The sequence below is a fragment of the Boleophthalmus pectinirostris genome, unplaced genomic scaffold (genome assembly GCF_026225935.1).
Source record: "Boleophthalmus pectinirostris isolate CB_2022bp ecotype Guang Dong unplaced genomic scaffold, ASM2622593v1 HiC_scaffold_1, whole genome shotgun sequence".
Lineage (NCBI taxonomy): Eukaryota > Metazoa > Chordata > Actinopteri > Gobiiformes > Gobiidae > Boleophthalmus > Boleophthalmus pectinirostris.
This window is the reverse complement of record NW_026570970.1, coordinates 2,985,353-3,012,852: the sequence shown is the minus strand read 5'-3', so window position 1 is coordinate 3,012,852 and position 27,500 is coordinate 2,985,353. Positions and strand designations below refer to the sequence as shown.

Here is a 27,500-nt window from a genome sequence, read left to right as displayed (position 1 = left end):
AGATTAAAGATTTGAATCCATGTTGGTTTATTTTAAGTGAAGTGACCAGCGTCCGAGGAAGCGTTAATATGCCCACTGTATATGTAAAAAGTTACGCACTGTGGCTTTAAGTTCTAATCATTGATCTTAACTATAAGTCATTTTTAAAACAATATCTTTTTATGTCACTTTTACAGAAACTTCAACACAAAAACTGAGCCTCAGTTAAGATGAAGACTGCAAGTGAGGGAGCACACAAACACACACACAAACACAAACACACAGACACACAGACACACACACACACACACGGGTGAGGGGGGGGGGCAGTACCTTGGTAGCCGTTGTCGTCCATGTCGACCCCAGAGCTGAGCGACTGACCGAACATGAACAGGTCCCTGCCCAGAGACGCCCCCGAGATCCTCTGTACACAAAACACACACACAACAAACAACAAAACACACACAACACACACAAAACACAGAAACAGTTAATAATGTGGACATGACTTTTCTTGTCTCACATTTCATGAACCTATGTCCAGAGTGAGTCAGGTCGGGGGCACAGAAGCAGTTGCTCTCTCTTAATGACAAAGATCGTGATGATGTCACGACCAGTGTGTGGGAGACAAAAAACACACAAAATTGCAGCTTCTGGAGGCACACACACACAAACACACACACAAGCACACGCACACACACACACACACACACACACACAGCTCCAGGTGTGAGGGGGCTACACTCCTCTCCACTGTGTTTGGGTTAAAAAAACAACTTACCTCACCTGATACGGAGTGGGGTCTCACCTGTGAGGGGGCGGGGTCTCACCTGTGAGGGGGCGGGGTCTCACTTGTGAGGGGGCGGGGTCTCACCTGTGAGGGGGGCGGGGTCTCACTTGTGAGGGGCCGTGGTCTCACTTGTGAGGGGGCGGGGTCTCACCTGTGAGGGGGCGGGGTCTCACCTGTGAGGGGGGCGGGGTCTCACTTGTGAGGGGGCCGTGGTCTCACTTGTGAGGGGCGGGGTCTCACCTGTGAGGGGGTGGGGGAGATGCCGTCCTCTCGGCCGTTGTAGATGTAAACAGCTCCTCTGAGCTCGTCCTCATGAGGAGCTCCAATTGCCACATCTGAAACACAAGGCTTCAGTCAGAAGGTCTGATCTTACATCTGTGAGGTCCATGAGGTCCTGTGTGTGTCATGTGAGGTTCACGAGGTCCTGTGTGTCCTGTGAGGTCCTGTGTGTATCCTGTGAGGTCCATGAGGTCCTGTGTGTGTCATGTGAGGTCCTGTGTGTGTCATGTGAGGTCCTGTGTGTATCCTGTGAGGTCCTGTGTGTATCCTGTGAGGTTCACGAGGTCCTGTGTGTGTCCTGTGAGGTCCTGTATGTGTCCTGTGAGGTCCTGTGTGTGTCATGTTAGGTCCTGTGTGTGTTATGTGAGGTCCACGAGGTCCTGTGTGTGTCCTGTGAGGTCCACGAGGTCCTGTGTGTGTCCTGTGAGATCCTGTATGTGTCCTGTGAGGTCCTGTGTGTGTCATGTTAGGTCCTGTGTGTGTCCTGTGAGGTCCACGAGGTCCTGTGTGTGTCCTGTGAGGTCCACGAGGTCCTGTGTGTGTCCTGTGAGGTCCACGAGGTCCTGTGTGTGTCATGTGAGGTCTATGAGGTCCTGTGTGGAGAGTCTGAGAGCAGTGGGACATAATGACAATAGCAGTTTCCTGTAGTGGACACTTCCTCAGGCTCAGAAAGAGTGAGGTGTGTGGACTTTAAAAATGCGCAGGAGCTTTGTCATGAGTTTAAACGGCCCCTTCGGTCTGTGAGGAACACGTGAAAAACAAACTGGGTCATTTTACACGGTTTCCACTGTTGTTCTTTGCACGTCAGAGGTCAGAGGTCAGAGGTCAGGACTGATTCTGACCTCCAGAGCTCCTCGTACCGTAGATCTGACCCGGGGCAGGACACATTCTGCCGCGTCGCGTCCCTGTAAGAGCGCTCGGGGCGACAGTGATTTCTCGTGACTTTTGACAATCACCGTCGCACTCCCGCAGAAACGAGCCGCACTGCTGCTGTCGCTGTGCTCTTGAGCAAACCGTGGGTGGGCCCGAGCTCCAGTAAACAAACACGTGGAATTACAGGGTCCGCGGGGCTCTGTCATTACACTTTAACGACGGCCCCGCCCCCCTTATCACCCGGGCAGAGCGAGGCCGTTACTGACCGCACCCTGTACACCCGCACGTGTCTGTCTGTGTGTGTCTGTGTGTGTCTCTGTCTGTGTCTGTGTGTGTGTGTGTGTCTCTGTCTGTGTGTGTGTGTGCGAGTGCAGCAGAGGGTGTGCAGATGCTCGTTTTCACACAGGATGCAGGGTCAGGGTCACACACAGAACACTGAAGAGACTGAGAGGCGTGTAAAAGCACAAAGAGCCTCCAGCGAAAACAGCAATAAAACAACGATTAAAATAGAATTATTTGTGAAACTAAACATTATTTTAAAGGCCCGGCACTATGGAAAAAATCAATATCTCGATTATTTTGGTCAATAGAGGCTATTTTTTAGAGAGAAATGTTGAATAAATGCATTATGTAACTAAAAAAGAACCGTTTGAATAATCGAGATTTCACTATAGAGGCTTTGCACCGTCATGTGTTCCCATGGCAACGGTATCTACGCCACCATGACACACGCTATGCAACTGACTTCAGCAGTACTGGAGAAACATGGGCAGGTTTTGTTGTGTATTTGGTTGTTCTAGACCAGAGGTGCTCACACCTTTTCAGCGTGCAAACTACTTATAAAATGACCAAGTCAAAATGATCGACCTAATACAAAGTCAAACAAACTGCACTGAAACACTCTGTGGCCCTTTTTTGGACCCTCCCCCACAGTTTGAGAACCTCTTCTTTAAGAGAACTTCCTCTGGCACTTTACACAAAACTGTGAAAAAAGTGAAGGAAGATTTTTAAACCTGTTTTTTTAAAGTTCCAAACTGGAGTTTCATTCTTTTCTGGTTTTGCAGTGATATTTACCAGCCTCTGCACGTTTACCAAACCAAACACACATCGTGACAAACACAGATGCATTTGTCACTTTTGTTAGACAAACTTCAGCCAAATGTGGCAGTAGGTCTGTTCTGTAGATCCGCTCTATGCTGTAGACCTGCTTTGTGCCAACACTGGAACACAAATTTAGACTGGTTTTTGCTTCACGTTTGGTCTTGCTTCTTCTAATCAGCCGCACTGTGGGAGGGGCTTGTGTTCGCTGTACGCAGGAAGGAGCGAGAGCGTGAAAAGGCGAGGGGCGGCGTGCTGACGTGAGGCAGATGGACAGGTAGGATGTTTAGGAAGTTGAACCTGCCCTGTGATGCACGCTGGTACACGAGGGCACACGCTGTCGCAGACGAGCCGTGCATAGGGAGCGTGTGTGTTTGTGATGCGCCGTAGAGTCTCCGCGGGTTTCAAATGAGCGCACAGGCTGCACTGAGACGCCCCACACGCTCCTGCACCCGCTACAAGTTTATTACCAACAGCAGCGGCCGGAATGAAATATGATCACACTTGTTGAGTGTCAGACCTCGAGTGAGAGACAAGACCGAGTCCAAACGCGAGTCCGAGACGAGACACGGCGATCTACCCACACGACCTTGGCCATTGACTGGTAGATCGCGATCGACGTATTGAGCACCCCTGGTGTAGAAGCTCTGAAAGATTCAACGAACCCACACTGGGCTCCTGTGATCAACATGACGCACGAGTCGAAGAGTCTGTGAGCCGAACCTTGAAAGAATCGGTCATGAAAAGATCCTCGCCAACGTTAGAAAGATCCACTCACAAAAAACGATTAATTCTAGAAGACATAGTTGTGGATAAACAAGACAATAAAGAAAACATGGGTCCTATGACGAGTGACATGTTTATATGTGCGCTGGAAGATACAGTTTCTACTGCAGATGTTTTCTTTTTACATTTTAGTTCAGTAAATGTGCTTCTCTCATTAAATAAACTATGAAACAATTTAAATAGCAAATACCTTGATGAAAGTGACGTGAGTGTGTCTTGATGGGACCATTGGAAATCTCTTCGTGGTTTATGTTCTCTAGACATAATCAGCGTCTTTTTTTTTCCGATAATTCCCTTGTTTGATCCTGATGAGTAATTTCCAGAGGAACAGTGAAGAAACGAATCGTTTTATCCTTTCAGAGCATCAAGAACAACCAAATACACAACAAAACCTGCCCATGTTTCTCCGACGCTGCTGAAGTCAATGACATAGTGTTGCCCGGTGTCAAGGCGGCGTAGTTACCGTAGCTATAGGGACACGTGACGGTGCAAAGCCTCGATAGTGAAATCACGATTATTCAAACGGTTATTTTTTAGTTACATGCTGCATGTATTCAACATTTCTCTCTAAAAAAAACACTTTGTTATTGATAATATACGCATAACTTTCTAATTGAAAATAAATTCACGGTACAAATTAGAAAAAATAGACCATTGTGAAAGACCGTCGTGTCCCTGTCCATTTCAGTGGACGATTTCCAATTCCCACCCCCGCAAACTTTTCTCATCGAATCTACACAATTATTCATGTAGGTCACTTGTTTTGGTGAATTTCGCTGAAAGGTGAGAGATTTTCATGCCTGTTTATTTTCCTTTTCCTAACATGGACCTGGCTTCTTTAACCGCCAGCCTCAGTGAGCTTCATTTGACTGGAACTGAACGCTGTGGGGACGTCACACTCGCTCAGGACTCGTCTCTGCTCTGTACACACTCTGTGCTCTGGAGTAGAAAAAGTGGAGTCTGTTACCGGGGAAACCATCATCGTCCAGGTCCCCGAGGTCAGCGATGGCCTCCCCGAACCGCGCCGCGTACGCATCACTGCCCGACAGCACAAACTCCGCCTCCTGCAGCTCCGCCTGGTTTCCACGGAGACAAAACATACAAAGGATCATGTACAGTTACTCACAAAACAGAATCCAGAAGTCACATGTAACAACAAATAAAGGATAAATAACATTTAAAACAACTTCTTTTCACTACAGCGCAGTAAATATGGTTTAATATTATCTACATGTCTTTTTTTGGCCATTTTAGTGACATTTTACCCATATTTGGCCTTAGGGTACTCGCCGATACCGATACCAGTCCAATATCATATAGTGTGAAGAAGTAAACTAAGGATACTCAATTTTGTTACAGAACAAGCGCAATAAATAAATCTACTAAAAGACTCTAAAGAAAATCTATAGAATAAATGAAATTCTGAGAACTAAGTGAGTCAAATATATAATGATTCTGACCATTAATAGTGCTGATTTAAGCATTTATACTTTTCTGATTCATCACTTTCTACCACAGCCTGGATAAAAACAACAGTGGGGCCTGGAAAAAAACACTCATCCTCGGAGCTCATGGATCATTTGGCAGAGTAAACAAAGTCAGAGTTGTCGTTGTTTTTCTACTAAATTCAGCGTCCAGACTAAAGATTCATTGAAGGTATTAAAGAAGAAACACAAGTGTCTTTTCTGTCATTCTCAGTGTGTTTTAAGAGTCTGTAAAGCCTCCAGAGTCTGAGTTTAACCTGCTCTGCCACACAATGTACAGCGTCCGTGACCTTCCTCACCTGTCCTCGGTTGAGGTAGACGTGGACACGCCCCTCCTCGCGGCTGGCCCCCGTCGCCATGGGAGCGCCCACCAGCAGGTCCGAGAGTCCGTCTGCGTTCAGGTCCAGTGCGCACAGACTCGCCCCGAAGTACGAGCCCAACTGAAACACACCGAGTCCACCAGGAACATGAGCTTTTATTACACAACTGAAGAAGACCAATGATGAAAACTTATTCAGGTCAAACATGCAGCCTGAGATTTCAGGTTTTAGTAGTTTATGTCGTTAGAATCATTGAGTGACCTTCAGACTCTCCCACAGTGTGTTAGAGACTAGAACTAGAATCAAATTTAGAAGATGAACCCAAGATGGCGTTGTATTGTTTTCAGTGGTCTGTGCTCATTGAAGCATCGTGCCAAAAAAGATTTTCACTTCCACATTACTTCCTGAACACTTGCCTTACGCAACAAAATGTATGACGACAGAAACGTGCAGTTCTGACCAATCAGAGCGCGAGCTGCGAGAGCTGCTAGAGCGGAGCGAGCGCAGGCTCATGGGGGGGGCGAGGCTAAGTCTGACAAACATCACTTTTTGGCACTTTGAGGATTTAAAAAAATTTAAAGTTCATATTGTAAAAATGGCAAAAGGAGAAATTCAGTTTCTCAAATGGACAAAATTTTATCTGGTCGACACTTGTGGACATTTCCTTATAGGCGAGTTTCAGCTGACGTCATTGTTATTAAAAGCCCGCGTTGCTGCTGGGAAATATTTTGGTCGGAGGCAAGAAACACGGTAGCGTCAAACACAGTTCGTAACCTCACGTATTTCTCCTCGATAATGGTAAATTCCTGCTGCATTATCGGACGCACAAATAGAAGCACGGAAGAAGGAAAATGTCTTTTTCGTATTCTGAGTGAAAAGAACCGCTAACGGTGAATTAAACGACTTTCAAACATCCACAGAGCAAACGTAGAAGATCCTAACAAACCGTGGACTCCAACAAGTTCAACAACACATCGAGACTCTTGGAGGTTTTCATCTTTTCTGCTGTGAATGGCCCAGGAGTTTCCACCAAGTCATTGTGGATATCGCCCAAGTGAATATTTGTCCAGGTAGTTGGAGATTCTGACCAGAAATTTGGTTTGGTCCAGACTCTGTCGGGGTTGAAAAGGGTGATTTGTCTGTCGATGCTTATGACCAATTTCTGGTCAAATGGTCTTGGGTCCTCTGCCGTTAGAGTGGATAAATAACCGGGATCAATACCCTTTACGTGCTTTCTCGCTCCGTCCGTCATGTTGAATTAGTGTTTCTTGCTGCCGAACAAAATAATTCCCAGCATGCAACACGCGCTTTTGTCAACAATGAAACTCGCCTATATCTGCCTGCAGGAGGAGTTAACTACACTGAAACTACTCTGAAACTAACATATCTACTCTTTACAGTACAGTACTGTCTCTGTTAGTTTGCTCAGCCTATTGAACTGCACAGAGTGAACTGCACAGGGGTCATATTAACATAATCATTCAGGTCCATAATGGGAGTTTTCACACCTCAGGGCCTGACCTGAATATCCCTGTTGTTCTTTTGTTTGTTTTGTTTGAGGTTTGAGGATGGAGTTGTAAACAGGAGACAGATGGTGTCTGAGTCCATTTCTGTTTAAAGAAGGATTCTCTTTCTCAACAAAAACAGCTTCTTTAGCTCCTCTCTCAAACCAATTCTTTTCTCTGGCTCAAATCTGTTCCTCACAGTCGCTTTTAGGTGGAGATGTACAGCAGACTGAGGTCCTGTGTTGCTCTCTCGTCCGTGTAGCGTTCACTGCAGTCTTCACTACACTGAATGGAGTAGACCACATTGCTTTGTTTGTGGCTTGGTATTTTGTCCACCTTAAAGTGTTTGTAGGTTTGAAATAGACTTCGATTTCATGTTTTTTGAAAATCCTCTGTAGTTTTTCAGAAACATCAGCCACGTAAGGGATAGTTACGCCCTTTTTCCCATGGGTTCTGATTCTCTGTTGTCCTGTTTTTTAGCTTTCTTTGTTTTGTTGGGATATTGTAAAAACACAAAAGAATCCTACAAAACCCGACCTTTATGAAAGCTGTCGATGCAATGTCAGCTAAAAACGGGCCCAAGCTCCTGGAAGCTGCAGTACCTGGAGCGGCCACTAGTCGGTTTTACTCGCGGACAGAGGTTACAGATCACAGTGTCACAGTGAGCTCACCTCTTTCCCCGACACGTTGGTGAGAACCCTCAGCCTGTTGTAGTCCACAGAGAAGATAAAGACCTGCTCCACAAACACACACACACACAGACAGAAACACAAACACACACACAGATAAACAAACACACACAAACACACACACAGAGGGGACGGGGTTAGAGGCTCCTCAGAACTTCAGATGTTTTTTTTCATTTAAATCAGACTGTACCTTTCCCCTCTGGTTGTACTGCGGAGCGCCCCCTACCACCTCCATCGACGACTCGCTCAGGAACGGCCCCGCGCCCACCGAGTAACCTACACACACACACACACACGCACACACACAAACAAAAACACACAAACACATAGAGTCATACGTTAAGGTCCTATATGACGTGAGCTTTAAGTCATGTTCTAATTTTGTTCCCTCGTCAAAAACAGAGCTGGACTTGTGTTTTGTTCCAGTCACATGTTTGAGTATCGCGTGACATCACAAGGTGGACCAGAGTGTTTACAGTCTGAGAGAAGAACTCGTGCTAGACCTGCAGGGTTTGTGTGTCAGACATGTGTGAATGAAACAAAACACAACTCCAGGTCTGTGTGTGACGAGGGAGCGACATTAGAACAGATCAGACAATAGTGTAAAATTATCCAGTCCAATATCATTCATAATTTACAAAAAAATATAAATCAATAAATAAAATAAATAGTTAAAATAAATAGATCAATAGATAATGAAAAATAAATATTGGAACCAGTCTAAAATAACATAGGAATTAAGGGTTACTAGTCCAAAATACTCAGAATCCAAGTCCTTTTAAGTCACAAATGTTATTTACTTTTGGCAAGGGGCGGGGTTATAAGTGTGAGGGGAGGGGTTATGAGGTTGGGGGCGGAGGTATGAGGTTGGGGGGCGGAGTTATGAGTACAAGGGGCAGGGTCACCCTGCATTCAATAATCCTTCCGATAACCGTCGGTTTTCCGAGGAAGTTGCCTAGTGACACAGACGACGCGCCCTTTTTCCTTGGACGGTGCAACTGTGAACTCGATGGTGAAAAACGTCGACCGTGCAACGATTCTGAGTCAGAATCCAAGACGGCTGCGCCCACATGTAAATATGTAGTGTTTGCATTGTGTTTGGGCACTTTGGTGGTTTAATTGACAGTTTCAGTCACTTGTATCGCTGCAGAACTTTACCGTGTCAGTATCGCTGCAGTACTTTTACCGTGTCACTATCGCTGCAGTACTTTACCGTGTCAGTATCGCTGCAGTACTTTACCGTGTCAGTATCGCTGCAGAACTTTTGTGGCAGTCATGTTGGGGACGTGACATCAAATCCGAGGTCCAAGCGGGAGTCGGAAGAAACTCAAACGCAGGGTTATAAATTCAGGAGTTTATGAGTTCCAGGGTGGGGTTATGAGTACAAGGGGCGTGGTTATGAGTTCGAGGGGTGTGGTTATGAGTTCGGAGGCGGAGCTATGAGTTCGAGGGGTGGGGTTATGAGTTCGGAGGCGGGGTTATGAGTTCGAGGGGTGGGGTTATGAGTCTGGGGCGGGGGTTATGAGTCCTGGGGCGGGGTTATGAGTCCTGGGGGCGTGGTTATGAGTCCTGGGGGCGGGGTTATGAGTCCTGGAGGCGGGGCTTACCCAGGTAGCTGCCGAAGCTGACCGTGGCAGAGTGGTCGTCCACATACGAGGACATGACTCCACTGGACATGTTGTAGACCAGGACTGAACCGGTCCAGTACGACGTCCCCGGGGCCCCCATCACCATCAGGTCCTGGAGGTACGTGCACAGAGAAAGAATGACATACAACAGATAATACTCCCTACAACTGTAAAAAACAAAAACTAAAAAAACAACCTCAGATAATACTCCCTACAACTGTACAACAACTCATGTAACAGATAATACTCCCTACAACTGTACAACAACTCAGATAATACTCCCTACAACTGTGCGACAACTCAGATAATACTCCCTACAACTGTACAACAACTCAGATAATACTCCCTACGACTGCACAACAACTCAGATAATACTCCCTACAACTGTACAACAACTCAGATAATACTCCCTACAACTGTACAAAAACTCGCTCTTATGTAACAGATAATACTCCCTACAACTGTACAACTCATTCTTATGTAACAGATAATACTCCCTACGACTGGACCTGTTGTTTGTGTCTGACCTGAGTGAGGACGTTGGAGATTCCGGCCTGACACGAGCCGTAGTCTTCTCCAAACTTCCTCTGGTGAGCTGTAAAAAAAACACACAACGATCAGACCAGGACATCGGCCAATCAGAGCGCGGCGCCTGTGTGCGTGTCCGGGCAGTGTGGGGTCAGGTCTGCGGAGGGGCGTTACCTGTGTAGCAGGGGATGTGGGGCTGGCCGTGACTCAGATCCGCTCCGTATTTGAAACACACTCCGTTCGGAAGTTTGTTGTTCTGACCGTCCCTCTGGGAGTAAAACACATTCTTCCAGCGATGAGCACAGGCCTGTACACACACAGACACATACACACAGACACATACACACAGACACATACACACAGACACACATACACACACACACACACAGACACATACACACAGACACATACACACAGACACATACACACAGACACACACATACACACACACACACAGACACATACACACAGACACATACACACAGACACAGACACACACACACACACAGACACATACACACAGACACACATACACACAGACACACAGACACATACACACACACATACACACACACACACACATACACACAGACACATACACACAGACACAGACACACACACACACATACACACACACACAGACACATACACACAGACACATACACACACAGACACACACACACACACACAGACACACAGACACATACACACAGACACATACACACAGACACACACACACACACACACACATACACACAGACACACATACACACACAGACACACATACACACAGACACATACACACAGACACATACACACAGACACACAGACACATACACACACATACACACACACACATACACAGACACATACACACAGACACACACACACATACACACACACAGACACAGACACAGACATACACACACACATACACACACACACACACACAGACATACACACACACACATACACACAGACACACATACACACACAGACACACACACATACACACAGACACACATACACACAGACACATACACACACAGACACATACACACAGACACATACACACAGACACACATACACACAGACACATACACACACATACACACACACACACACAGACACATACACACAGACACACACACATACACACACAGACACAGACACAGACATACACACACACATACACACACACACACACACACAGACACACACAGACATACAGACACTTAGTATGTGTAAAACAGCCACTGCAAAAAATAAAATATATTAAAAATATATCTACATATAATAGGGATGTAACAATATCCAAATCTCACGATACGATATTTATTACGATATTTTATGACGGCAGTGAAAACAAAACGTGTGACTTTTCTCCTCTTAAAACACCTTGACAAGACGTAATCCAAAGAACTAAGAGTTAAAAGTGTTAGAACTGTTATTTCTTCTTGTCGTCTGCACTGAAATGGAGCAAAGGATCATGGTCTATGTAGTTCCTCTGTGTTTTTTTTTTTTTATCTATTCCTGCACCAGAACTGTTCATTTAAACAAAGAGACTTGTGATTCGATACATTGTGATGGTCCACGATATTATTGTGAGAACTTTGACGATATGATATCACGATATTTCAGTTGTTGTTACATCCCCAGTATATATAGCCACAAGCGGCAATGGTCGGCCCTCATTTGCGCCTATGCCGCACCTTAATAACCCTAAACTTAAACCTAACCCTAGTCATAATCGTAACCAGAGCCCCAACCCTACAACCCTAACTCTTACCCTTCCATTTTTTGAAATTTTTGCATGTGTTTATTTAAAAAAAATAAAATCCAAGATGGTGGACTTCTGGTTTGTAAAGGGACGTGGTCACAATATACATTTTTGTTCCTATCACCACGATGCATCTGGTTTGTTTACACCAGTGTTTGTGTAAGGACGTCCCATTGGCAAGGACAGAATTTTGGCTTGTTTCCATGGCAACATTTTTTTTTTTCTGATAGTTTTAACGTTAATCCAACAAAACAAAAATGCTTTCTTATATTTATATTTGTCAGATCATCATTTCTGTGAGAGGAGAGACATTAGAAGAGCAAGAATGTTGTTATAAAAATCTTCTCGAGGCTGTAATGATCTGAAGTGTTTTAGTGAAATGAGTTTAACCCGACGCTTTAAAAGGTAAATATTACACACATTTTCCTCCTGCCGGTTTTTATCCATGTTATAATGTTTTTTCCTCATGAAAAAATATTTAAAAATCTCTGGAGTTGTGTTTAGTTTCATTCACACATGTTTGGATGAGATGATCCTGCTGGACACATCTCAGGACGTTTTGCTTCTGACGTCATTTTAACCTCAACTGAACCGATTTACAATAAACCAGAAGAACCCAGAGTTTCTTTTTTTTTTTTTATCTGTTTATTTTATTTGACTTTGTTGTTGTTTTGTTGAAGTGACCACAGAGAGTCTACGATGTCTTCAGCTTCTTCTGCTGAGAGACGAAGATTCGACAAAACAAGTAGAAGCTGCAACTTCAAAGTTTCAGGCCAAAATCCAGACCTGAGACGATCTGACAGATTCTAGGGAAAGTTTGTGGAGTTTAGACACAGAGAAGAGCCATGACATCACCAGGTGGAACAGAGTGTTTTCAGGTTGAGAGAAGAACTCAGCCTAAATGTGCAGAGTTTGTGTTAAACATGTGAAGACTGTGGAACATTACAGCCAAAGGGACAAACATCTCAGTTTCATTGGTCGTCCAGGGCAAAAGATTTTGTGGAGATGCAGGTGAAGGTAATGAAAGCATGATTTCAGTAAAAAAAAAAAAAAAAAAAAAAAAGAAAGAAAAAAAAAGAAAAAAAGGAAAAAGAAAAATTAAACTACTTTTTTGCCAAACAAAAAAAAAAAATTGTAAAATGTTGTATTATCCATCCATGTTCTTCCTCTTATCCAGGGTCGGGTCTCGGGGGCATCAGTCTAAACAGAGACTCCCAGACTTCCTTCACCCCAGACACTTCCTCCAGCTCCTCCGTGGGACCCAGAGTCGTTCCCAGGCCAGTCCAGAGACATAGTCTACGTTCACACTGCAGCCTGAAGTGACCCAAATCTGATTTTTTGTCTCTATGTTCCTGTATCTGATCTTTTAATGTCAGTCTGAACCACACAGATCTGATTTTTTCAAATGTGACCCAGGACACTTGATATGTGCTCCTGAAACTGATCCATATCTGATCTTTAACATGTGACTTCAGTGTGAACGGTCAGGTCACATTCATCCACCTACACGTCATCAACAGGACACAAACGTCACTATTCTGCGATGAAGTAGGAGAAATTGTTCATGAACTCTGTGTGACTGAAGTGAAGCACATCTCCACTCACCACAAAACACCACCACCAAAAACCTGGTCCTTCTCCTTCTCAATCTCCTCCTTAAAACAAGTAAGTTGTTCATGTTCTGGCTCCGGTACGAGAGGAACTTTAAAATCTCCAGGTGCTCGATGCTGCGTCCATGTTTGTTCAACTTGTGTAAACACAGAGACGCTCGCTGCGGTTGACGTCGTCGTGTCTCCAGTGTCACATGTGGGACACTTTTGGACCGTTTAATGTTCACACTGGAGTCACATACAAGTCACATTTAACTGGAAATGTGAACGAGCTCGAAAAAACATTGGATTTCTCAAAAAAAATCAGAATTGAGCATTAAACCCTGCAGTCTGAACGTAGCCATAGTCCCTCCAGTGTGTCCTGGCTCTTCCTCCCAGTGGGACATGAGACATCAGACGCTCCTCTCCACGTGGAGGAGCAGCGGCTCTACTCCGAGCTCCTCCCGCGTGATAAGTGAAGTTGTAACGTGCAGATATTTGTTGTTGGTAAAAATGGTAAAACAATAAATATTAAAAAGACAAAACTAAACTCAAAAAGCAGCAGAGTCAGATCTGTGTAAAGCAATATTCTAGATTCTATTCCAGGTTGACTGATTTGTGGCACATTACAACATTTGACCAAAACAAGGTTAAAATCATTCTGTTTCAAGAAAAGGTTTTACTTTTTAGTTTCATTGAGTTGGGAAAAAAAGTTCAAACCAACTGCACTGCGGAACATTCTCCATAGAGACAGAAAAGTTTTATAACAAACTGTACGACTGAGCCAAACAGGGAAAAAAGAATCACGTTTATCACTTTTTTTTCATGATTTTTTATTTATTTTTTATTTTTTCTTGATCAATCTCATTTTTCGATTCAATTTTCCTCCATTTTATTAAAAACACAGACAGGAGACGTCAGACAGAAAGAGCAGAGAGACAGGATCAGCTGAAAGGACCAAGAATTCCAGAAAAATTCGCATTTAAAATTTGGAATGAGTTTGTAAAATAAATTAAACCTAAAAAAAAACTGCACGTTATCGTTGACGTAGTTGAGATCGCGATTTACGGACGTTTCGATTTTTGGTACAGCCTCAAGTGTGAACGAAACAAAACACGACTCCAGAGATGTTTGAGATGAAGAAACGACATCATAAAAATAAAAAAGATGAAACAATAATGTAAAACAGAGCAGAAGTTTTCAAACATTTAAACCAGGTGAATGTGAGTCTCCCCCTAGAGCAGATAAAGGTTTAATCCTGATTTTAGTTCTGGTTTAATCCTGGTTTAGTTCTGGTTTAGTCCTGGTTTAGTTCTGGTTTAATCCTGATTTAGTTCTGGTTTAGTCCTGGTTTAGTCTTGATTTAGTCCTGGTTTAGTCCTGCTTTTAGTCCTGCTTTTAGTCCTGGTTTAGACCTGGTTTAGTCCTGGTTTAGTCCTGGTTTAGTCCTGGTTCAGTCCCGTTTTAGTCCTGGTTTAGTTCTGGTTTAATCCTGGTTTAGTTCTGTTTTAGTCCTGGTTTAGTCCTGGTTCAGTCTTGGTTTAGTTCTGGTTTAGTCTTGGTTTAGTCCTGATTTTAGACCTGGTTTAGTTCTGGTTTAGTTCTGGTTTAGTCCTGATTTAGTCCTTGTTTAGTTCTGGTTTAGTCTTGGTTTAGTCCTGATTTTAGACCTGGTTTAGTTCTGGTTTAGTCCTTGTTTAGTTCTGGTTTAGTCTTGATTTAGTCCTGGTTTAGTCCTGCTTTTAGTCCTGCTTTTAGTCCTGGTTTAGACCTGGTTTAGTCCTGGTTTAGTCTTGGTTTAGTCCTGGTTTAGTTCTGGTTTAATCCTGGTTTAGTCTTGGTTTAGTCCTGGTTCAGTCCCGTTTTAGTCCTGGTTTAGTTCTGGTTTAATCCTGGTTTAGTTCTGTTTTAGTCCTGGTTTAGTCCTTGTTTAGTTCTGGTTTAGTCCTGATTTAGTCCTTGTTTAGTTCTGGTTTAGTCCTGGTTTAATCCTGGTTTAGTTCTGATTTAGTCCTGGTTTAATCCTGGTTTAGTTCTGGTTTAGTCTTGGTCATGTGAAGCTCATTCTGCTTCTGATTGGACCAAAACACTAAAAAAATAAAAGTTATATTTGATTTAAATGTGTTTTTTTCGATTCTGAAGACACAGTTTGGTCAAATTTGTAAAATTTAAAATCAAAATCTCAGTTTGTTTATTTCCTGCAATATCCATAAAATGTCAACATTTTAATTCATTTGTAAAGTTATTTTTACTCAGAGACGTGGGAAAAATCGAGTCCGGAGCTTTAAATAAATTATGATTATGAAAACTTTTCCGTGTTGAGTTCCTCTTCGATAAACCGCAGTCTCGTTCTTCTGCAGAACAAAACTTTTCACAAACTCAAAACATAAAACCAAATATATCCTCCAGAGTCTTTATGACACTTTTCTGATCGTTCCTCTTTTTACTCAACTTTGTGTTTTTCCTCAAACCAAAAGATGATGCAGTTTATTCTTCAAACTCTGAGATTATTTGTAAAAAAATATATATAAAAAACAAGACTAAACCAGAACTAAACCAGAACTAAACCTGGACTAAACCTGGACTACATCAGGACTAAACCAGGACTAAACCAGAAACTAAACCAGAACTAAACCAGGACTAAACCAGGACTAAACCAGGACTAAACCAGGACTAAACCAGGACTAAACCAGGACTAAACCAGGACTAAACCAGGACTAAACCAGGACTAAACCAGGACTAAACCAGGACTAAACCAGGTCTAAACCAGGTCTAAACCAGGACTAAACCAGGACTAAACCAGGACTAAACCAGAACTAAACCTGGACTAAACCTGGACTACATCAGGACTAAACCAGGACTAAATCTAGGTCTAAACTAGGTCTAAACCAGGACTAAATCGGGACTAAACCAGGTCTAAACCAGGACTAAACCAGAACTAAACTAGGTCTAAACCAGGACTAAATCGGGACTAAACCAGGTCTAAACCAGGACTAAACCAGGACTAAATCTAGGCCTAAACTAGGACTAAAACTAGAACTAAACCAGGTCTAAAACAGGACTAAACCAGGTCTAAACCAGGACTAAACCAGGACTAAATCTAGATCTAAACCAGGACTAAACCAGGACTAAAATCAGGACTAAACCAGGTCTAAACTAGGTCTAAACCAGGTCTAAACCAGTTCTAAAATCAGGACTAAACCAGGACTAATCTAGGCCTAAACTAGGACTAAAATGAGGACTAAAATCAGGTCTCAAATATCGGTGTGATATTTTTTGGTCCATCAAATCGGTTTAGACGATTATTTGGTCTTTTTTGGGCAGATTTTGATTAAAAACTTCTCATAAGTTTTGTATTTTTCTTCGTTCAAAACAAACAGATGAATAAAAGTGAGTTACGTCGCGCCGCTCGACTCTTGTGAAATCACTCAACTTTGTTTTAAGGAAATAAGTCTGATTTTCCATTTCTTGCATTTTTGAGTTTCACATCTTTTCTAAACACGGTGATTTTGTTCGGGCTTCAACAAAATCAGATTTATGTTTAGAAAACTTTAAAAACATAATTCACAATCAGCACAGGTTAGAAAAATAATAATTGCCATGGAAAAGAACAAATTATTTAAGCACAATAAGAAATTCATCTGTGTCATTCGTTCATTTGTTTTTCAAAATAAAACCAAAAATAAGAAAACGAAAAAAACAACAGTTTTCTTCATTATTTGTCTCCAAAACCAAAATGAAAAAACAGATAATGATTAGTTTTTTCAGTTTTCAATTTTGTGTTTAAATGAAACATGGAAAAAATTTATAACGGACTAAACCAGGACTGAACCAGGACTGAACCAGGACTGAACCAGGACTGAACCAGGACTGAACCAGGACTAACCAGGACTGAACCAGGACTGAACCAGGACTAAACCAGGACTGAACCAGGACTAAACCAGGACTGAACCAGGACTAAACCAGGACTGAACCAGGACTAAACCAGGACTAAACCAGGACTAAACCAGGACTAAACCAGGACTAAAACAGGACTGAACCAGGACTGAACCAGGACTGAACCAGGACTGAACCAGGACTGAACCAGGACTAAACCAGGACTGAACCAGGACTGAACCAGGACTAAACCAGGACTGAACCAGGACTAAACCAGGACTGAACCAGGACTGAACCAGGACTAAACCAGGACTAAACCAGGACTGAACCAGGACTAAAGGACTAACCAGGACTAAACCAGGACTGAACCAGGACTAAACCAGACTGAACCAGGACTGAACCAGGACTAAACCAGGACTGAACCAGGACTAAACCAGGACTGAACCAGGACTAAACCAGGACTGAACCAGGACTAAACCAGGACTAAACCAGGACTAAATCAGGACTAAACCAGGACTGAATCAGTCTCAGTCCAAGTCTGGTCTCAGTCTGGTCTTGGTCTCAGTCCTGATCACCCGACAGTTTACACGGGCGCACCTCTGCACCCATCCCGACAATTGGTCCTGGTTCAGTCCTAGTTCAGTGCTGGTTTAGTCCTGTTTTAATCCTGGTTTTAGTCCTGGTTTAGTCCTGGTTTAGTCTGGTTTTAGTCCTGTTTCAGTTCTGGTTTAGTCCTGATTTAGCCCTGGTTTAGTTCTGATTTAGTCCTGATTTAGTCCTGATTTAGTCCTGTTTTAGTCCTGGTTTAGTCCTGGTTTAGTCCTGGTTCAGTCCTAGTTCAGTGCTGGTTTAGTCCTGTTTTAGTCCTGGTTTAGTCCTGTTTTAATCCTGGTTTTAGTCCTGGTTTAGTCCTGGTTTAGTCTGGTTTTAGTCCTGTTTTAGTCCTGGTTTAGTCCTGTTTTAGTCCTGTTTTAATCCTGGTTTTAGTCCTGGTTTAGTCCTGGTTTAGTCTGGTTTTAGTCCTGTTTCAGTTCTGGTTTAGTCCTGATTTAGCCCTGATTTAGTCCTGATTTAGTCCTGATTTAGTCCTGTTTTAGTCCTGGTTTAGTTCTGTTTCACACACAGAAACCTAGATTCAGTTTGTTGATTAAAAATGAACGTGATCGATAAAATTCTTAATGATCGATTATCGAGGAGTCGAATAATCCTTCCCATCTGTAGTCCTGGTCAACATTTATGTGACTTTTAAAATTGTGTATCTGCAGTTTATCAACCGTCTGCCATCTCCATGTCCTCCCTGGGCCCCGGTGAGGCCCCGGTGAGGCCCCGGTGAGGCCCCGGTGAGGCCCCGCTGAGGCCCCGGTGAGGCCCCGCTGAGGCCCCGGTGAGGCCCCGGTGAGGCCCCGGTGAGGCCGAGGCCCCGGTGGTGAGTGGACTTACCAGCACGTTTCCTCCCTGGGGCCCTGGTTGTCGTGACAGACTGACCCCGAGCCACTGGTGGGCGCTCTCCCCCTCGCAGGTTTTCCCACATCTGCCGACCTCTGACGGAACAAACACAGAGTGAGGACGAACACGGAGACAAACATCTGTGAGAAAAAAAAACCCTCTGTCCCGGCAGAGCACAATGCATTTTGAGAATTCAACCTGCCCGTGTTCTTCAGGGCGTCCGGCTTCACAAAGGTCGGGTTTTGTAAGATTCTTTTCAATTTTCACAACATAAACTTTTTTAAATCCTCAAAGTGTCTAAAAGTACTGTTGTAGTGCTGTTGCTTTTTTTTTTTTGCGGTCTTGGTGTCATCTTGGATTTAACCATGTTTGAACTCTTTTCTCGGTTTTGAAGACTCTTAAACTCAGTCTTGAGGTCTGATGCTCGACAAGTGATAAAATGGAGACAGATTTATAAAAGCATTGATATATTTGTGTCAAAATATCTGTAAAATACAAATAAATGTCAAAAATGACAAAGATGGTCTCAATTTGATCTCAGTGGCCGTGGACTCAGTCTTGTCTCGGTCTTGTCGGGGTTTGGTCTCGGTCTTGTCTCGGTCTTCTCGGGGTTTGGTCTCGGTCTTGTCTCGGTCTTGACCTTTAAAAGTCTCGGTCTTGTCTCAGTCTCGATCCTCAGAGGTCTTGGTCTTGTCCTGGTCTTGGTCTCTGTGGTCTTGAATACAACACAATCTAATACTGATCTTTGTCAGTCTGAGCCTCCCCGCGCTGAGCAGCTCTGCGCTTGTCTTGTGGGACAGTGTGGGTTATTGGGGACATTGGGGACAGCGGGGACATTGGGACAGCGGGGGGACATTTGGGGACAGCGGGGGGACATTGGGGACAGCGGGGACATTGGGGACAGCGGGGACATTGGGGACAGCGGGGGGGGACATTTGGGGACAGCGGGGCATTGGGACAGGGGGACATTTGGGGACAGCGGGGACATTGGGGACAGCGGGGGACATTTGGGACAGCGGGGGGACATTTGGGGACAGCGGGGGACATTGGGGACAGCGGGGACATTGGGACAGCGGGGGACATTGGGGGGGGGGACATTGGGGACAGCGGGGGACATTTGGGGACAGCGGGGACATTGGGGACAGCGGGGACATTGGGGACAGCGGGGGACATTTGGGGACAGCGGGGGGACATTTGGGGACAGCGGGGACATTGGGGACAGCGGGGGGACATTGGGGACAGCGGGGACATTGGGGACAGCGGGGGACATTGGGGACATTGGGGACAGGGGACATTGGGGACAGCGGGGATTGGGACAGGGGGACATTTGGGGACAGCGGGACATTGGGACAGCGGGGGACATTTGGGGACATTTGGGGACAGCGGGGACATTGGGGACAGGGGGACAGCGGGGGACATTTGGGGACAGCGGGGACATTGGGGACAGCGGGGGGACATTTGGGGACAGCGGGACATGGGGACATGGGACATTGGGGACATTGGGACAGGGGGGACATTTGGGGACATGGGGACGGGGACATTGGGGACAGCGGACATTGGGGACATTGGGGACAGCGGGGGGACATTTGGGGACATTGGGGACAGCGGGGGACATTGGGGACATACCTGCGTCCATGGGGACACAGCGGTGGCTCTGGTCCTGGAGGCTGCAGCGGTAAATGGCTCCAGAAGGCGGCAGTGTGGAGTTAGACGAGTTCGCCACCGGAGCTCCAACCACCAACCTGCACACGGACAGGTGAGGACAGGTGAGGACAGGTGAGGACAGGTGAGGACAGGTGAGGACAGGTGAGGACAGGTGAGGACAGGTGTGAACAGGTGACGACAGGTGAGGACAGGTGAGGACAGGTGAGGACAGGTGAGGACAGGTGACAACAGGTGAGAACAGGTGTGGACAGGTGAGAGCAGGTGTGGACAGGTGAGGACAGGTGAGGACAGGTGAGGACAGGTGAGGACAGGTGTGGACAGGTGTGGACAGGTGACAGGTGAGGACAGGTTTGGACAGGTGAGGACAGGTGTGGACAGGTGAGGACAGGTGAGGACAGGTGAGGACAGGTGTGGACAGGTGTGGACAGGTGAGGACAGGTGAGGACAGGTGAGGACAGGTTTGGACAAGTGTGAACAGTTGAGGACAGGTTTGGACAGGTGAGGACAGGTGTGGACAGGTGAGGACAGGTTTGGACAGGTGAGGACAGGTGAGGACAGGTGTGGACAGGTGTGGACAAGTGTGAACAGTTGAGGACAGGTTTGGACAGGTGAGGACAGGTGTGGACAGGTGTGGACAGGTGTGGACAGGACAGGTGACAGGTGACAGGACAGGTTTGGACAGGTGAACAGGAGGACAGGTGTGGACAGGTGACAGGTGGACAGGTGACAGGTGACAGGTGAGGACAGGTGAGGACAGGTGGAGGACAGGTTTGGACAGGTGTGGACAGGTGTGGACAGGTGAGGACAGGTTTGGACAGGTGAGGACAGGTGAGGACAGGTTTGGACAAGTGTGAACAGTTGAGGACAGGTTTGGACAGGTGAGGACAGGTGAGGACAGGTGGGACAGGTGACAGGTGAGGACAGGTTTTGGACAGGTGAGGACAGGTGAGGACAGGTTTGGACAAGGTGAACAGTTGAGGACAGGTTTGGACAGGTGGAGGACAGGTGTGGACAGGTGTGAGGACAGGTGAGGACAGGTGAGGACAGGTGAGGACAGGTGAGGACAGGTTTGGACAAGTGTGAACAGTTGAGGACAGGTGAGGACAGGTGTGGACAGGTGAGGACAGGTGAGGACAGGTGAGGACAGGTGAGGACAGGTGTGGACAGGTGTGGACAGGTGTAGACAGGTGTGAACAGTTGAGGACAGGTGAGGACAGGTGTGGACAGTTGAGGACAGGTTTGGACAGGTGAGGACAGGTGTGGACAGGTGAGGACAGGTGTGATCAGGTGTGGACAGGTGACGACAGGTGAGGACTGGTCAAGGTCAAGTTTATTTCTACAGCACATTTAAAAACAAACAAAACAAAATAGATAAAACAAAATATGAGAATAAACAAGTAAAAATATGAATAAAACACAAAAAAACCCCACAATAAAACTAAAAGTTAAAGGTTAAGAACACAAATAAAACCAAACAAAAACACCTGGAGTTAAAAACCAGTGTGAAAAAGTGCGTTTTCAGGAGCGAAGAGACGAGAGGTGACGACTCGAGACGCAACGATATTCGATATATAATTCGATACACGTGTTCCAGTGTTTCCCACAGAAAATTGGAAAAAAAAGAAGAAAAGTGAGGACCGGGGAGGGAGGGACGGAGATTCTTTGTGACGACTGTAGTTTTGGGAGGATTCACGAGGTTCGGAGGGACGTACTCAAGGCGAGGGACACTTGTTGTCAAGGCGACCACTTTAAACAATAAAGTGCTGCGGGAAACAGAAGTGTTCGGTCGATACTCGTGACGATATGTGTGCTGTGTTTTCATTTATTTTGATCCAAAAGTAAAACAGTTCTCTTTCGTCGTCCTCAGAAAACAGCTCCACAGACTTACAGCTGAAATATTCTCACAGACGAGGGTTTTAACTTTCGCTCACTTTTTATTTCACGTTGACACACTCAGGATTGACACAGAGATTCACTTTAAACACTTTAGAATCACTTTCTGCTTCACGTCAGCTTTAATCAGATGCGCTGGTATTTGCCCCGATGACAAGACTCGAGATAAACGTGATCTGTTTCTCAGACTCTGACTCACAAGTTTTAGTCAGAAAACGGTCTGAGCGACATTTCTGTGTAATAGAACAGTTTTAGTGTCAGGAAGAGGACGTTAGAGCTCAGTGTGTCAAATTGTAAAGGACAGAGTGGGCGGAGCTACGTACTGTATCTAGGCCTGTAACGATAATCAATAAATCAATTAATCATACGATAACTTTTAAATAAATAAATTCTATTTGCAGCTTGTTTGTTTTCCTCTCTCTCTCGTTCTCAAACAGACTGAATGTTAGAAGCTTCTATCGCTCTGACTCATCTCGTTTAACAATCGTAATGACGCTTGAACCAACGTGCGCCGTGTTTATCGACACAGCGGACGCGCCTGTAGTCTGCACGCTTTTTGCCGCTGTCTGTCAGTCACGATGCCGAATCAGCACTGGTGAGTGGGACACGTCTCAGCAGACACATGCATCAACTACAGCGAGTGAAACGCAAACGACGAGAAGAAATGTCCCAAACCCCAACAGCCGACATAAACCCAAACCCGAGCGACAGAACTAGCCCCGCCCCCGGGAGAACCCGAACCTGAGAACCGACCCAACACGACACCAGACAGAACAGAGACTCCCTCGTAGTGGAATAACATCCTGTGTCACGGGTTCATACAAATATTTAAATGACCAAAATGTCGAGTCTCACAGCAGCAGAACAGAGAGACGAGACACTATACACCAACGTAAGACAATGACTAAACATTTTGTTACAGAGACTTAATAATCCATCCATCCATTTTCTTCTGCTTATCCGGGGTCGGGTCGCGGGGGCAACAGTCTGAGGAGGTCCTCCCAGACTTCCCTCTCCACACACACGTCCTCCAGCTCCTCCAGGGGGGATCCTGAGGTGTTCCCAGGCCAGCCCAGAGACATAGTCCCTCCAGTGTGTCCTGGGTCTTCCCCGGGGCCTCCTCCCAGTGGAACATGAACACCTCCCGAGGGACACGTCCAGGAGGCATCCGGAACAGATGCCCGAGCCTCAACTGGCTCCTCTCCACGTGAAGGAGCAGCGGCTCTACTCCGAGCTCCTCCTGTGTGACTGAGCTCCTCACTCTGTCTCTAAGGGAGACGCCCAGACGCCCTGCGGAGGAAACTCATTTCGAGCGCTTGTATCCGTGATCTCGTCCTTTCAGGTCACTACCCAGAGCTCATGACCAGAGGTGAGAGTAGGAACGAAGACTGACGGTAAATCGAGAGCTTCGCCTTTCGACTCAGCTCCTCTTCACCACAACGGTCCGATACAGCGACCGCATCACTGCAGACGCTGCACCGATCCACCTGTCAATCTCACGCTCCTTCCTCCCCTCACTCGAGAACAAAACAACGAGATACTTGAACTCCTCCACTTGAGGTAGAGACTCTCCACCCGCCCGGAGACGACAAGACGCCTTTTTCCGGTCGAGAACCAACGACCTCGGACTTGGATAATACTTAATACTTAATACTTAATACTTGGACTTAATAATCCATTTTATTTATTGCTTTGCTTGTGTTTGGTTCAACGGTGGTTTATTCAAGTGTATTTTTGTTAACAAGTCCTCGCTGTGAGTCAGACACATTAGACTAGTCCTGTGTTAAGTCTGTTTTATTTAGGCCTGTTGTTTTTGTTTGTCTGTGTTAAATGTTCTTTAGAAAGTAAAGTTTATTGATCATTGAGAGGATGTATTTGCATTTTTATTCCATGGTCATTATATTAGTTGAAATTGGTCTCAAAATGTCAATATTATCGTTTACTGCAATAAATTCTTGGTCAGTTAATTGTCCAGCAAAATGTGTTATCGTTACGGGCCTAGGCGGGGGACACTTGTTGTCAAGGCGACCACTTTAAACTATAAAGTGCTGCGGGAAACACTGATGAGTTTGGTCACTTTAATCAGATGCGCTGGCATTTTCCCCGACGACTGTTTCCCCCAACCACACTGTTTCTCACACTCTGACTCATAAGTTTTAGTGAGAAAATGGTCTGTGAGACATTTCTGTGTAATAGAACAGTTTTAGTGTCAGGAAGAGGATGTCAGAGTTCAGTGTGTCTCAGACTGTAGGGGGCGGAGTGGGCGGAGCTACGTACTGTATCTGCTGGAGACGAGGCATGAGACGTGTGAGCGCAGAGAAACGAGAGACAAACTCAGGAGGAAAATAAATCATCAAATCGTCATTAAAAAAAGGAAAAGTCTGATAATTTAACTCCCCTTGCATTTTATATAAACCAGAGGTGTCAAACATACGGCCCGTGAACAGAATCCAACCCTCCAAGACCTTTAATCTGGCCCTCGGCTTAGGTCTGGGCGATATGGATCAAAAAATATATCTCGATATATTTTGATATATCTCAATATACGATATATATCTCCATATATGTTCAAGAAAAAAATAACCCCCTAAAACTGAAAACTGCAAAAACAAATCTGCCAAATTCCACAAGGTCCTTTTTTTTTTTTTGTTATTGAAGTGTAAGAGGTCGGCAGTTCATACAGGAACATTTAAGATTACAAAAAACCCTAATTACAAAAATAATCATTTAACTGTAAAATAAAAGAAATAAAACATATTTCCTTCTTTTCATTCATAAATAAACAACTGAACACAAGCTCATCTTTGCATTAACTCTGTTCTCCAAACCATGAGCTCCTTCAGCAGAAGAAGCTCAGGATGTTCCTTATTTTAACAGATCCATGTTATTATCCAGCGTCAGGATCTGAGGTTTAATCCCACAATCCACTGCAGATCAAACCCAACGATTCCAAACACTGTTGTACAAGTGACACTGCAGCAGATTATTTATTAAAATCATCTGCATAAATAAACTTTACAATAAATAAAACATAACGACTCTAGAGCCACATCAGCCCGTTTGAGATAATCATGTGTTTAATGCAGTTTTGCGCACGTGTGTTTACATTTTACAGAAACAAAGCGTAAGCGCATGACTCATTTGCATAAACAGCACTTCTCATGCAGCTCAGCTCGTTTAGCTTCTTTCGGATTAAAGGACGCGACTCGGTGGAACATGAGGATGTGCTGCTGATGGTTTTGTCTGTAAATGGTGGAAAAGGTTCATGGAGCTTGAAGCTTTTCACTGGCACCAACTTTCGGCGTTAATGGTGACAGTGACGAGTGAAGGAGACTCGAGCGAACAAAATCAGGGAGGCAACGAGAGAGAAGATAAACAAACGAAACGCTGAAATCTAAATTGAATATAAACATTATATCGATATATACGATATGTCAGAATTCATATCGAGTTTAAAAACTATCTCGATATATTTAAAATATTGATATATCGCCCACCCCTACCACGGCTGATTTTCTACTAAAATATTTGAATGATATTTTCTATTAAAATCTTGTTAATTTTCTGTGGTGTTTATCACAGCAGCGTCTCCAGCGTCTCTGTACGTGGCCCCTCCCACCAGAGCAGCACAAATGAAGACTTGTCTCTTTCCAAACGCTCTTAAAGGACGATCGTTTTGACTGTTGACCGTGAAGGGCCGTTCACACCAAAGCATCAAAAAACGCCTTGACGCCTCTATTTGGAGCCTTTGCATTTGAGTTTAGACGCCCCGGACGCTCGTGTCTTTGACGCCGTAGACGAACGGGACAAAAATACTTGACGTGAGTCTGTTGCCCTGGAAACAAGAGCCCGGTCCTGGACTTTTCCTGAAACAATGTCAGACCAGACTGAGAGACTTTAGAGTTTTTATGACATAAAACATCAGTGGAGGAAATCGACTCGACGACTGGAGCGAGTTTATATTTATACTCCACTAATGACACTGGATCAGTCCTGGTCTAGTCCTGGTCTAACACTGGTCTAGTCCTTGTTTAGTCCCGGTCTAGTCCTTGTTTAGTCCTGGTTTAGTCCTGGTCTAGTCCCGGTTTAGTCCCGGTCTAGTCATGGTTTAATGTTGGTCTATTCAGGGTCTAGTCCTGGTTTAGTCCTGGTCCGGTCCTGGTGTAGTCCTCGTGATCGTCTCGGTGATTGTGGTGTATATATTTATTCTCCGCTCGTGTTTGTGGTTTTCGTTCTGGTTCTGGGTTTTTTCTTCCTGATAATAACGTCGCTGCGTCTCTGGATACTCGTCCCTGATTGGTCGACGCGGCGAGTCTGACGCGAAAAGTTCAGCATTTTCAACTTCTTGACACTGACGCCTTGGACGCACGTCTAGAGCCAAAACGCTCAAGACTCGCCGCGCAGGTGTGTGTACAGGTGTGTACAGGTGTGAACGGGTGAGAACAGGTGCAGACAGGTGCAGACAGGTGAGAGCTTGTGTGTTCAGGTGTGTACAGGTGCAGACAGGTGTGTGTACAGGTGTGTGTACAGGTGTGTGTTCAGGTGTGTACAGGTGCAGACAGGTGTGTGTACAGGTGTGTGTTCAGGTGTGTACAGGTGCAGACAGGTGTGTGTACAGGTGTGTGTACAGGTGTGTGTACAGGTGTGTGTACAGGTGTGTGTTACAGGTGTGTACAGTGTACAGGTGTGTGTACAGGTGTGTGTTCAGGTGTGTACAGGTGTGTGTGTACAGGTGTGTGTACAGGTGTGTGTACAGGTGTGTGTACAGGTGTGTGTTCAGGTGTGTACAGGTGCAGACAGGTGCGTGCGCAGTACCAGCTGTGGCTCCGGTGTCGATGCAGCAGGACAGAGTAGCCGAACATGGAGGCCCCGGGGCCCCTGAACTGCAGACTGTGCTCCTGGTCCAAAGTGTAGCCCCACACACAGAGAGAGGAGAGGAGGGGCCCCAGGAGGACGAGGAGGGGCCCCAGGGAGACGAGGGGCCCCAGGGGGAGGGGCCAGGGCCGCATTCTGAGGAGACACACCAGGGACAATCAGACTTTTCCAAACGTTAAAGCTCTAACAGTTTATCACATAAAACTGACTCTAGTTTAGATTTTTAAACTTTAAACAAATCCACAAGTCTCCAGTCTTTGACCTCAAGTCCAAGTCAAGTCCCAAGTCAAACACAGTCAAGTCCAAGTCGAGTCTCGAGTCCCTCGCCCATACTGTAAGTCCAAGTCAAGTCCAAGTCGTTTGTTTTGAACTTCAAGTCATTTCAAGTCTTTAAATCAAAGGATCTTAGATTTTTGC

At 45.2% G+C, this 27,500-nt stretch overlaps 1 protein-coding gene across 1 annotated transcript in view; it reads right to left on the bottom strand.

Moving 5' to 3' along the window:
• itga4 (integrin alpha 4) overlaps nucleotides 1-27,500 on the bottom strand; it is a 76,450-nt gene that overhangs the window by 37,096 nt on the left and 11,854 nt on the right. The window contains exons 2-13 of the mRNA XM_055148830.1: nucleotides 27,024-27,218; nucleotides 20,277-20,392; nucleotides 18,645-18,745; nucleotides 10,134-10,266; nucleotides 9,959-10,026; nucleotides 9,411-9,543; nucleotides 7,994-8,079; nucleotides 7,786-7,848; nucleotides 5,589-5,729; nucleotides 4,773-4,881; nucleotides 1,010-1,104; nucleotides 313-403 (exon numbers count right to left, since the gene is read on the bottom strand). Coding sequence (XP_055004805.1) covers nucleotides 313-403; nucleotides 1,010-1,104; nucleotides 4,773-4,881; nucleotides 5,589-5,729; nucleotides 7,786-7,848; nucleotides 7,994-8,079; nucleotides 9,411-9,543; nucleotides 9,959-10,026; nucleotides 10,134-10,266; nucleotides 18,645-18,745; nucleotides 20,277-20,392; nucleotides 27,024-27,217 — 1,330 coding nt within the window. The 5' untranslated portion in view covers nucleotide 27,218. The remainder of the gene's footprint in view (nucleotides 1-312; nucleotides 404-1,009; nucleotides 1,105-4,772; nucleotides 4,882-5,588; nucleotides 5,730-7,785; nucleotides 7,849-7,993; nucleotides 8,080-9,410; nucleotides 9,544-9,958; nucleotides 10,027-10,133; nucleotides 10,267-18,644; nucleotides 18,746-20,276; nucleotides 20,393-27,023; nucleotides 27,219-27,500) is intronic.